Genomic DNA, 12,315 nt, shown 5'->3' on the forward strand with positions numbered 1-12,315 from the left:
TCAAATAAGATCTTCTACTTAATTCTTAGATCAACTGATAAATTTTTTCATCGGCAGATTCCACAAGTTTCACCAGATACGAGTTTCTGCCTTGGCCCATTTGGATTTCTCAGGCAAAAGTTGAGCATTTTATTACTTTTAATAATTCTATCCTATATTTTCTCTGATTGAGATTTTTGAACTCGAATTACTCCTCCAATTGAAAGTCATGCTTACAGAGTTCCAGATTTTGTTGAAGGAGAAACTGAAAAAAAGGGAATCCAGATGGATTAAGCTAAGAGAAGTTCTAATTGTTTTTACTGACTGGTGATTTAGTCGCTAAGTATTTGACTTTTTGTGACCCCATGGACTGTAGCCTACCAGGCTCCTCTGTCCATGGGATTTTCCAGGCTAGAATGCTGGAGTGGGTTGCCATTTTCTCCTCCAGAGCATCTTCTCCACCCAGGGATAGAACCTGGGTCTTCTGCATTGCAGGCAGATTCTTTGCCAATTGAGCCACCAGGGAAGCCTATGTAAATTTTATGAAATGCAGAAGGCAGCACTTAACCGTGAAACATTTTAAAAATTATGGTACTATGCTTTGTATTGTACAATTGTACAATATATACTATATTGTGCAATTTGAGAAGTCCAAAAGAATTCTCAGATGAAAGTGGAAGTGTATTAAAGAAAAATGTGATATCCTTGTATAGATGAAATAAAGTCTATATTTCTGTGTTAATACCTATATGGTAATTTAAATCAACGGATATTTTCCAAACATCACTGACTCTATTTAATCTGTAGTAACAGTGCATGTGATTTCCTAGGATTTCCACTTTTTGGAATGTAGAAGATTCTGTCCTTTATTTTAGTTTCAAAATAAGATATGGAAATTACTTTTCTATCCCTTGTCATGAAGTAAAATATCTATTCTCTCTAAAAATATTATACTTAATTAAATGACATCATGGGAAAACTAACCTATTTCTTTCCAGAAAAGCTAACTGGACTAAATGGACCAACAGAATCGATCATCACTGACTGAATTCATTCTGATGGGGGTCACAAAGCAGCCTGAGCTTCAGACTCCCCTTTTCGGAGCCTTCCTCATCATCTACACAATCACAGTGGTGGGAAATCTGGGCATGATCATCTTAACTCAAGTGGATTCCCGGCTGCACACACCTATGTACTTTTTTATCAAACACCTGGCTTTCATTGATCTTGGTAATTCTACTGTCATTTGCCCCAAGATGCTGGTGAATTTTGTTGTGGATCAAAATACCATTTCCTATTATGCATGTGCCACACAGTTGGCTTTCTTCCTTATGTTCATTATCAGTGAATTTTTTATCTTGTCAGCCATGGCCTATGACCGCTACTTGGCTATCTGCAACCCTCTGCTATACCATGTTATCATGTCCCAGAGACTTTGTCATATGCTGGTAGGCATTCCATACCTCTACAGTACCTTTCAGGCACTCCTGTTTACTATTAAGATTTTTACATTGACTTTTTGTGGCTCTAATGTCATCAGTCATTTCTACTGTGATGATGTTCCCTTGTTACTTATGCTCTGCTCAAACGCACAAGAAATAGAATTGTTGATCATACTGTTTTCAGCATTTAATTTGATCTCTTCCCTCCTGGTCATCCTAATGTCCTACATACTGATCCTGACAGTAATATTTCAAATGCGTTCTTCAGAGAGCAGGAAAAAAGCTTTCTCCACATGTGGTTCTCACCTGATGGTGGTGGTAGTGTTCTATGGGTCTCTACTATTTATGTATATGCAGCCCAACTCCACTCACTCCTTTGATACAGATAAAATGGCCTCTGTGTTTTATACTTTAGTGATTCCCATGCTTAACCCCTTCATCTACAGCTTAAGGAACAAAGAAGTAAACAGTGCCTTCCAAATGGTCTTAAAGAATAAGTGCAAACTTTGTATCTAACATCCAATAATGAAATAAGAAATAGTATTTCCACCAGCAGATGAATCGATAAGAAAGCTGTGGTACATATACACAATGGAGTATTACTCAGCAATTAAAAAGAATACATTTGAATCAGTTCTAATGAGGTAGATAAACTGGAGCCTATTATACAGAGTGAAGTAAGCCAGAAAGAAAAACACCAATACAGTATATTAACGCATATATATGGAATTTAGAAAGATGGCAATGACAACCCTGTATGCAAGACAGCAAAAGAGACACAGATGTATAGAACAATCTTTTGGACTCTGTGGGAGAGGGAGGGTGGAATGATATGGGAGAATGACATTAAAACATGTACAATATCATATAAGAAACGAATCGCCAGTCCAGGTTTGAGGCAGGATACAGGAAGCTTGGGGCTGGTGCACTGGGATGACCCAGAGGGATGGTATGGGGAGGGAGGTGGGAGGGGTGTTCAGGATGGGGAACATGTGTACACCCGTGGTGGATGCATGTTGATGTATGTCATAACCAATACAATATTGTAAAATAAAAAATAATAATAATAATAAATAAATAAATAAAAGAAATAGTATTTTAATAAACTATGATTAAGGCATATGTCAGTTGATGTTTCTAAAAAATATATATTGAGGGGAGGAGCCAAGATGGCAGAGGAGTAGAATGGGGAGAACACTTTCTCCCCCACAAATTCATCAAAAGAACATTCAAACGCCGAGTAAATTCCACAGAACAACTTCTGAATGCCAGCAGAGGACATCAGGCACCCAGAAAAGCAACCCAAGTCTTCAAAAGGAGGCAGGAAAAAATATAAAAGACAAAAAAAGAGACAAAAGAGGGAGGGATGGAGTTCCGTCCTGGGAAGGGAGTCCCGTCCCGGGAAGGGAGTCTTAAAAAGAGAGAAGTTTCCAAACACCAGGAAACCTTCTCACTGCCAAATCTGTGCCAAGCTTTGAAAGCACAGAGGGCAATATAACAGGGAGGAAAAATAAATAAACAATTAAAACCCGCAGATTGCGAGCCCTACGGTAACTCCCCCAGCAGAGAAGCAGTGCAGACGCCTGCACACGCCATTAGCAAGCGGGGGCTGGGCAGGGAGGTGTGGCGCAGGCTGCATCGCTTAGAGTAAGGATCTGGCCTGAATACCCTGAACGCTATCTGAGCAAAATAATTTGGGCTAGCAAACCAGACTGTGGGATATCTACCATGCGAAAAGCCAGCCCTAACCTAAGACACCGCCAGGCCCGCGCATGGAACAGAGGACTGAACAGAGATAGCCGGCTGCAGACCTTCCCCCTCTGGTGACAGGCAGCCAGAACCAGAAGGGGCCAATCGCAGCCACAGAGAGACATTATCTATAAAACTGTAAGCAGGCTTCTTTGCTAACTAAAAGTTCTTGGGGGTCTGGATGGTCAACATCTGCCTGAGAAGGTGCGCCGGTTGTACACCTAGATAACCGAGCAGCAGAAAGGCGATAAGTCGCAACAATCGTGCTCACCAAACACCTCATCACCTGAGCTGCTCGGACCTGGGAAGGGCACAAAACGTAGGCCCAACCGAGTCTGTGCCTCTGAGGACTACCCGAGTGCCTGAACCTGAGTGGCTTGGACCTGGGAGTTGCAGGCAGCCCAGGGCCGGCCACGGATGGTTCCCGGCGGAGCAACCTAGAGCCTGAGCAGTGTGGGCAGGGAGGCTACACGCACTGTGAGTCGGGGCAGACCCAGCGTGGCTGAGGCACTGTGAGCACACGCCAGTGTTATTTGTTTGCAGCATCCCTCCCTCCCTCCCCACAGAGGGACTGAACAAGTGAGCCTAAAAAAAAAAATAAGTGTCCTCCACCATCCCCTTTGTGTCAGGGCGGAAACCAGACACTGAAGAGACCAGCAAACAGAAGAAGCTTTAACAGAGGGAACCACCTTGGAAGCTACAGGCAATAGATTAAAACCCTGTGGTTACTACTGACTACATAGGAAGGGGCCTATAGATCTTGAGAAATATAATTTGGACCAAGGAAATAGCCAGAAATGAACTGAACCCACAATACTCACAACAAAACCAGACAAAGTCCTAGATATATTTTTACTTTTTTTACGATCATTCTTTCTTTTTTTTTTAATTTTTTTTAAAAATTTTAAGTCCTCTATTATTCCTTTTTCACTTTTATAACTTATTACTTTGCAAAAAAAAGACCCTTTTTTTTTTACAGCAAACTTCATATATATATATATTTTTTATAATATTTTGATCTTGTTTTTTTTCTTCTTCTTCTTTTCTTTAACATCATATTTTTGAAATTCCAAACTCTACTTTAGATTTTTAATTTTACCTTTTTGGTATATGTTATCAAATTTGTACCTATAGTTTGTTTGTTTTTTTAATAATTTCTGTGACTTTTTTTTTTCTGTTTCTTTCTCTTCTTCTTTTATATAACATTGTATATCTGAAATTCAAAACTCTACTCTAGATTTTTAATTTATGCTTTTTGGTATTTGATATCAATTTTGTACCTGTATTTTCTTTATAATTTTTGTGACTTTGTTTTTGTTTGTTTTTCATTCTTTCTTTTTCTTCTTCTTTTTTTTAACATTGTATTTTTGAAATTCCAAACTCTACTCTAGATTTTTAACTTTTGCTTTTTGGTATTAGTTATCAATTTTGTACCTGTATTTTCTTTATAATTTTCGTGACCTTGTTTGTTTTTGTTTGTTCGTTTTTTTCTCTCTTTCTTTCCTTCTTCTTTTTGTTAACATCGTATTTTTGAAATTTCAAACTCTACTCTAGATTTTTAATTTTTGCTTTTATGTATTTGTTACCAATATGGTACCTTTAAGAACCCAATCTTCAGTACCCATTTTTCACTAGGGAGCGAGATTACTGGCTTGACTGCTCTCTCTCCCTTTGGACTCTCCTTTTTCTCCACCAGGTCGCCTGTGTCTCCTCCTTAACCCCTCTCTACTCTACCCAACTCTGTGAATTTCTGTGTGTTCCAGATGGTGGAGAACACTTAGGGAACTGATTACTGGTTGGATCTGTCTCCCCCCTTTTCATTCCCCCCTTTTATCCTTCTGGCCACCTCTGTCTCCTTCCTCCTTCATCTCTTCTCTGTATAACTCCGTGAACATCTCTGACCAGTCCAGTTGTGGAGTGCACATAAGGAAGTGATTACTGGCTAGCCCACTCTCTCCTCTATTGATTGGACCTCATCTCATTCAGGTCACCTCTAACTCCCTCCTCCGTCTTCTCTTCTCCATGTAACGCTATGAACCTCTCTGGGAGAACTCACGGTAGAGAAACTTTTCATCTTTAATGTAGATGTTTTATCAATGGTGCTGTATAGAAGAAGTTTTGAAACTACTGTAAAAATAAGACCAATAACTGGAAGCAGGAGGTTTAAGTCCAAACCCTGACTCCAGGGAACTCCTGACTCCAAGGAACATTAATTGACAGGAGCTCATCAAATGCCTCCATACCTACACTGAAACCAAACACCACACAAGGGCCAACAAGATCCAGGGCAAGACATACCAAGCAAATTCTCCAGCAACAAAGAAACACAGCCCTGAGGTCCAAGATACAGGCTGCCAAAACTCACCCCAAAACCATAGACATCTCATAACTCATTACTGGACACTTCATTGCACTCCAGAGAGAAGGAATACAGCTCCACCCACCAGAACACTGACACAAGCTTCCCTAACCAGGACACCTTGACAAGCCAGCTGTACAAACCCACACACAGTGAGGAAATGCCACAATAAAGAGAACTCCACAAACTGCCAGAATACAGAAAGGACACCCCAAAATCAGCAATTTAAACAAGATGAAGAGACAGAGGAATACCCAGCAGATAAAGGAACAGGATAAATGTGCACCAAACCAAACAAAAGAGGAAGAGTAGGAAATCTACCTGATAAAGAATTCTGAATAATGATAGTGACATTGATCCAAAATCTTGAAATCAAAATGGAATCACAGATAAATAGCCTGGAGACAAAGATTGAGAAGATGCAAGAAAGGTTTAACAAGGACCTAGAAGAAATAAAAGAAAGTCAATATATAATGAATAATGCAATAAATGAAATTAAAGACACTCTGGAGGCAACAAATAGTAGAATAACAGAGGCAGAAGATAGGATTAGTGAATTAGAAGATAGAATGGTAGAAATAAATGAATCAGAGAGGAAAAAAGAAAAACGAATTAAAAGAAATGAGGACAATCTCAGAGACCTCCAGGACAATATTAAACGCTACAACATTCGAATCATAGGGGTCCCAGAAGACGACGACAAAAAGAACATGAGAAAATACTTGAGGAGATAATAGTTGAAAACTCCCCTAAAATGGGGAAGGAAATAATCACCCAAGTCCAAGAAAGCCAGAGAGTCCCAAACAGGATAAACCCAAGGCGAAACACCCCAAGACACATATTAATCATATTAACAAAGATCAAACACAAAGAACAAATATTAAAAGCAGCAAGGGAAACACAACAAATAACACACAAGAGGATTCCCATAAGGATAACAGCCGATCTTTCAATAGAAATGCTTCAAGCCAGGAGGCAATGGCAAGACATACTTAAAATGATGAAAGAAAATAACCTGCAGCCCAGATTATTGTACCCAGCAAGGACCTGATTCAAGTATGAAGGAGAAATCAAAAGCTTTTCAGACAAGCAAAAGCTGAGAGAATTCTGCACCACCAAACCAGCTCTCCAACAAATACTAAAGGATATTCTCTAGACAGGAAACACAAAAACGGTGTATAAATTCAAACCCAAGACAATAAAGTAAATGGCAACAGGATCATACTTATCAGTAATTACCTTAAACGTAAATGGGTTGAATGCCCCAACCAAAAGACAAAGACTGGCTGAATGGATACAAAAACAAGACCCCTACATATGTTGTCTACAAGAGACCCACCTCAAAACAGGGGACACATACAGACTGAAAGTGAAGGGCTGGAAAAAGATTTTCCATGCAAATAGGGACCAAAAGAAAGCAGGAGTAGCAATACTCATATCAGACAAAATAGATTTTAAAACAAAGGCTGTGAAAAGAGACAAAGAAGGTCACTACATAATGATCAAAGGATCAATCCAAGAACAAGATATAACAATTATAAATATATATGCACCCAACACGGGAGCACCGCAGTATGTAAGACAAATGCTAACAAGTATGAAAGGAGAAATTAACAATAACACAATAATAATGGGAGACTTTAATACCCCATTCACACCTATGGATAGATCAACTAAACAGAAAATTAACAAGGAAACACAAACTTTAAATGATACAATAGAGCAGTTAGACCTAATTGATATCTATAGGACATTTCATCTCAAAACAATGAATTTCACCTTTTTCTCAAGCACACTTGGAACCTTCTCCAGGATAGATCACATCCAGGGCCATAAATCTAGCCTTGGTAAATTCACAAAAATAGAAATCATTCCAAGCATCTTTTCTGACCACAATGCAATAAGATTAGACCTCAATTACAGGAGAAAAACTATTAAAAATTCCAACATATGGAGGCTGAACAACACGCTGCTGAATAACCAACAAATCACAGAAGAAATCAAAAAAGAAATCAAAATTTGCATAGAAACGAATGAAAATGAAAACACAACAACCCAAAACCTGTGGGACACAGTAAAAGCAGTCCTAAGGGGAAGGTTCATAGCAATACAGGCATACCTCAAGAAGCAAGAAAAAAGAAATAAATAACCTAACTCTGCACCTAAAGCAACTAGAAAAGGAAGAAATGAAGAACCCCAGGGTTAGTAGAAGGAAAGAAATCTTAAAAATTAGAGCAGAAATAAATGCAAAAGAAACAAAAGAGACCGTAGCAAAAATCAACAAAGCCAAAAGCTGGTTCTTTGAAAGGATAAATAAAATTGACAAACCATTAGCCAGACTCATCAAGAAACCAAGGAGAAAAATCAAATCAATAGAATTAGAAATGAAAATGGAGAGATCACAACAGACAACACAGAAATACAAAGGATCATAAGAGACTACTATCAACAATTATATGCCAATACAATGGACAACGTGGAAGAAATGGACAAATTCTTAGAAAAGTACAACTTTCCAAAACTGGACCAGGAAGAGATAGAAAATCTTAACAGACCCATCACAAGCATGGAAATTGAAACTGTAATCAAAAATCTTCCAACAAGCAGAAGCCCAGGTCCAGACGGCTTCACAGCTGAATTCTACCAAAAATTTAGAGAAGAGCTAACACCTATCCTACTCAAACTCTTCCAGAACATTGCAGAGGAAGGTAAACTTCCAAACTCATTCTATGAGGCCACCATCACCCTAATACCAAAACCTGACAAAGATCCCACAAAAAAAAGAAAACTACAGGCCAATATCACTGATGAACATAGATGCAAAAATCCTTAACAAAATTCTAGCAATCAGAATCCAACAACACATTAAAAAGATCATACACCATGACCAAGTGGGCTTTATCCCAGGGATGCAAGGATTCTTCAATATCTGCAAATCAATCAATGTAATACACCACATTAACAAATTGAAAAATAAAAACCATATGATTATCTCAATAGATGCAGAGAAAGCCTTTGACAAAATGCATCATCTATTTATGATAAAAACTCTCCAGAAAGCAGGAATAGAAGGAACATACCTCAACATAATAAAAGCTATATATGACAAACTCACAGCAAACATTATCCTCAATGGTGAAAACTTGAAAGCCTTTCCTCTAAAGTCAGGAACAAAACAAGGGAGCCCACTTTCACCATTACTATTCAACATAGTTTTGGAAGTTTTGGCGACAGCAATCAGAGCAGAAAAAGAAATAAAAGGAATCCAAATTGGAAAAGAAGAAGTAAAACTCTCACTGTTTGCAGATGACATGATCCTCTACATAGAAAGCCCTAAAGACTCCACCAGAAAATTACCAGAACTAATCAATGATTATAGTAAACTTGCAGGTTATAAAATCAACACACAGAAATCCCTTGCATTCCTATACACTAATAATGAGAAAACAGAAAGAGAAATTAAGGAAACAATTTCATTCACCATTGCAACGACAAGAATAAAATACTTAGGAATATATCTACCTAAAGAAACTAAAGACCTATATATAGAAAACTATAAAACACTGGTGAAAGAAAATCAAAGAGGACACTAATAGATGGAGAAATATACCATGTTCATGGATTGGAAGAATCAATATAGTGAAAATGAGTATACTACCCAAAGCAATCTATAGATTCAATGCAATCCCTATCGAGCTACCAAAGGTATTCTTCACAGAGCTAGAACAAATAATTTCACAATTTGTATGGAAATACAAAAAACCTCGAATAGCCAAAGCAATCTTGAGAAAGAAGAATGGAACTGGAGGGATCAACCTACCTGACTTCAGGCTCTACTACAAAGCCACAGTCATCAAGACAGTATGGTACTGGCACAAAGACAGAAATATAGATCAATGGAACAAAATAGAAAGCCCAGAGATAAATCCACGCACATATGGACACCTTATCTTTGACAAAGGAGGCAAGAATATACAATGGATTAAAGACAATCTCTTTAACAAGTGGTGCTGGGAAATCTGGTCAACCACTTGTAAAAGAATGAAACTAGAACACTTTCTAACACCATACACAAAAATAAACTCAAAATGGATTAAAGATCTAAATGTAAGACCAGAAACTATAAAACTCCTAGAGGAGAACATAGGCAAAACACTCTCTGACATACATCACAGCAGGATCCTCTATGACCCACCTCCCAGAATATTGGAAATAAAAGCAAAAATAAACATATGGGACCTAATTAACCTTAAAAGCTTCTGCACAACAAAGGAAACTATTAGCAAGGTGAAAAGGCAGTCTTCAGAATGGGAGAAAATAATAGCAAATGAAGCAACTGACAAACAACTAATCTCAAAAATATACAAGCAACTCCTACAGCTCAACTCCAGAAAAACAAATAACCCAATCAAAAAATGGGCCAAAGAACTAAATAGGCATTTCTCCAAAGAAGACATACAGATGGCTAACAAACATATGAAAAGATGCTCAACATCACTCATTATCAGAGAAATGCAAATCAAAATCACAATGAGGTACCATTTCACGCCAGTCAAAATGGCTGCGATCCAAAAGTCTACAAACAATAAATGCTGGAGAGGGTGTGGAGAAAAGTTGGTGGGAATGCAAACTAGTACAGCTACTATGGAGAACAGTGTGCAGATTCCTTAAAAAACTGGAAATAGAACTGCCTTATGATCCAACAATCCCACTGCTGGGCATACACACTGAGGAAATCAGAAGGGAAAGAGACATGTGTACCCCAATGTTCATCGCAGCACTGTTTATAATAGCCAGGACATGGAAGCAACCTAGATGTCCATCAGCAGATTAATGGATAAGAAAGCTTTGGTACATATACACAATGGAGTATTACTCAGCCATTAAAAAGACTACATTTGAATCAGTTCTAATGAGGTGGATTAAACTGGAGCCTATTATACAGAGTGAAGTAAGCCAGAAAGAAAAACACCAATACAGTATACTAACGCATATATATGGAATTTAGAAAGATGGTAATAACCCTGTGTACGAGACAGCAAAAGAGACACTGATGTATAGAACAGTCTTATGGACTCTGTGGGAGAGGGAGAGGGTGGGAAGATTTGGGAGAATGGCATTGAAACATGTATAATATCTTGTATGAAACGAGTTGCCAGTCCATGTTCAATGCACGATACTGGATGCTTGGGCCTGGTGCACTGGGACGACCCAGAGGGATAGTATGGGGAGGGAGAAGGGTTCAGGATGGGGAACACATGTATACCTGTGGTGGATTCATTTCGATATTTGGCAAAACTAATACAATATTGTAAAGTTTAAAAATAAAATTATAAAAAAAATAAAAAATATATATCATTCTTCTTGGCTCCAAAGCAAAAGCTCATTAAAATACACAGAGAAATAGTTTCCTTTGTATTCAGTCCAGTTAATTTTCATACTTTAAATCTCAATGAAATCTCACTCACTTCCCCACATTCCTTGCTGTTGATTCAATGTTTCCTTTAATGATTTCACAGAACCCTGAATCTATCCCAAAGGAAGCTCTTATTAAACTCTACCTAGTAAACTCTGTGGCTGTTTCTGTGAAGCTTTTTGCTTGTTTTCTAGGAAGGTGTCCTTTCAGCCATTTTGCATTGTATTTCCTGAACGTAAACGACTGTGTGCAGATCGAGTGAGTCTCTTACATACAGCAGACATTTGCATCGTGATTTAAAAAATCACTCTACTCATCTCAACCTTTGGGAAATTTAATCCATTTTCATTTGAGGTAATTACATTACAAGATTTCCTGGATTGTGAGCTAAACAATCCGAGATCACACAAAACAGGAAGACATCAGTGTTCCAAAAAGCCAGAGAGTGGAATCCTCGTTCCACACCTGAGCATCCAGTAGAGATCTCAGAGGTATAATAAAAGCTACTTTAGACTCACGTAGTTTGAAAACAAGTCTCGAAAGGAGCTAGTTGATCCTTGTTTAAAACATTCTTTTAGGAAGACAACAGGAAATTGCAGCACTTATTATTCTGTATTTCTTCACAGTATTTAGCATCTAGTCACAAATACTAGACGAATGTGAAAGCAGGAACATGTGACCCCCACCTAGGACATAATTAAAACAGATCCTGAAATGTCACAGAAGATATAATTAACAGGCAAGGACTTTAAAACGTATTATAAATATGTTCCATATACCAAATCATTTACTAAAAACACTAAACTTAGGAACAAAATATTTATTGAATGAGCATAACAGCATATTGTGTACTGAAAAAGAAATGATGGCTACACTTAAACACATCACAATAATGGTACTCAAAGAGAAAAGCTAAAACACTGAATAAACACCATGAAAATAGTTTCAGTGATCTATAGAACAACAGCAACCTAAGTACTGTATATTTAAGTGTAGGAAAGTGGAAAGAAGAGATTACATATGATTGAAAAATCAAAGAGAGAAATGTTGGCCAAATTTTTTTCCAAACATTAAAAAAGATAATCCTAAAATATAAAGAGCTCAAATAATTCTAAGCAGGATAAACAGAAAGGAAATTACACCAAAGTATGTCATGTTAAGTTTCTGAAAACTGAAGATAAAAGCATTAATAACATAGAAATGAAAGATACAGATGAAGATGAACAGATAAATAAAAGAGTTATCACTGATCTTTTTGCAGAAACAATATGTCATAAAACATTGTTTTGTGTCAACCTACAATTTTATATTCTTCAAAAACATTCTTGGTTAACGAATGCTATGTTATCAAATATTGCATAATCTTTTTC

General features: G+C 37.6%; 1 protein-coding gene across 1 annotated transcript; it reads left to right on the forward strand.

The window, feature by feature from the left end:
* Positions 1-995: 995 nt before the first annotated feature.
* On the forward strand, positions 996-1,937 carry OR8K5 (olfactory receptor family 8 subfamily K member 5). The gene has a single exon (XM_070803203.1). It carries the CDS (start codon positions 996-998, stop codon positions 1,935-1,937), a length of 942 nt encoding a protein of 313 aa, XP_070659304.1.
* Positions 1,938-12,315: the final 10,378 nt, after the last annotated feature.

Source organism: Bos indicus, chromosome 15, assembly GCF_029378745.1.
Source record: "Bos indicus isolate NIAB-ARS_2022 breed Sahiwal x Tharparkar chromosome 15, NIAB-ARS_B.indTharparkar_mat_pri_1.0, whole genome shotgun sequence".
NCBI classification, from domain to species: domain Eukaryota; kingdom Metazoa; phylum Chordata; class Mammalia; order Artiodactyla; family Bovidae; genus Bos; species Bos indicus.

Excerpts from the sequence above, each read along its gene's own strand:
- OR8K5 (XM_070803203.1), top strand. The coding sequence starts at position 996 with ATGGACCAACAGAATCGATCATCACTGACTGAATTCATTCTGATGGGG.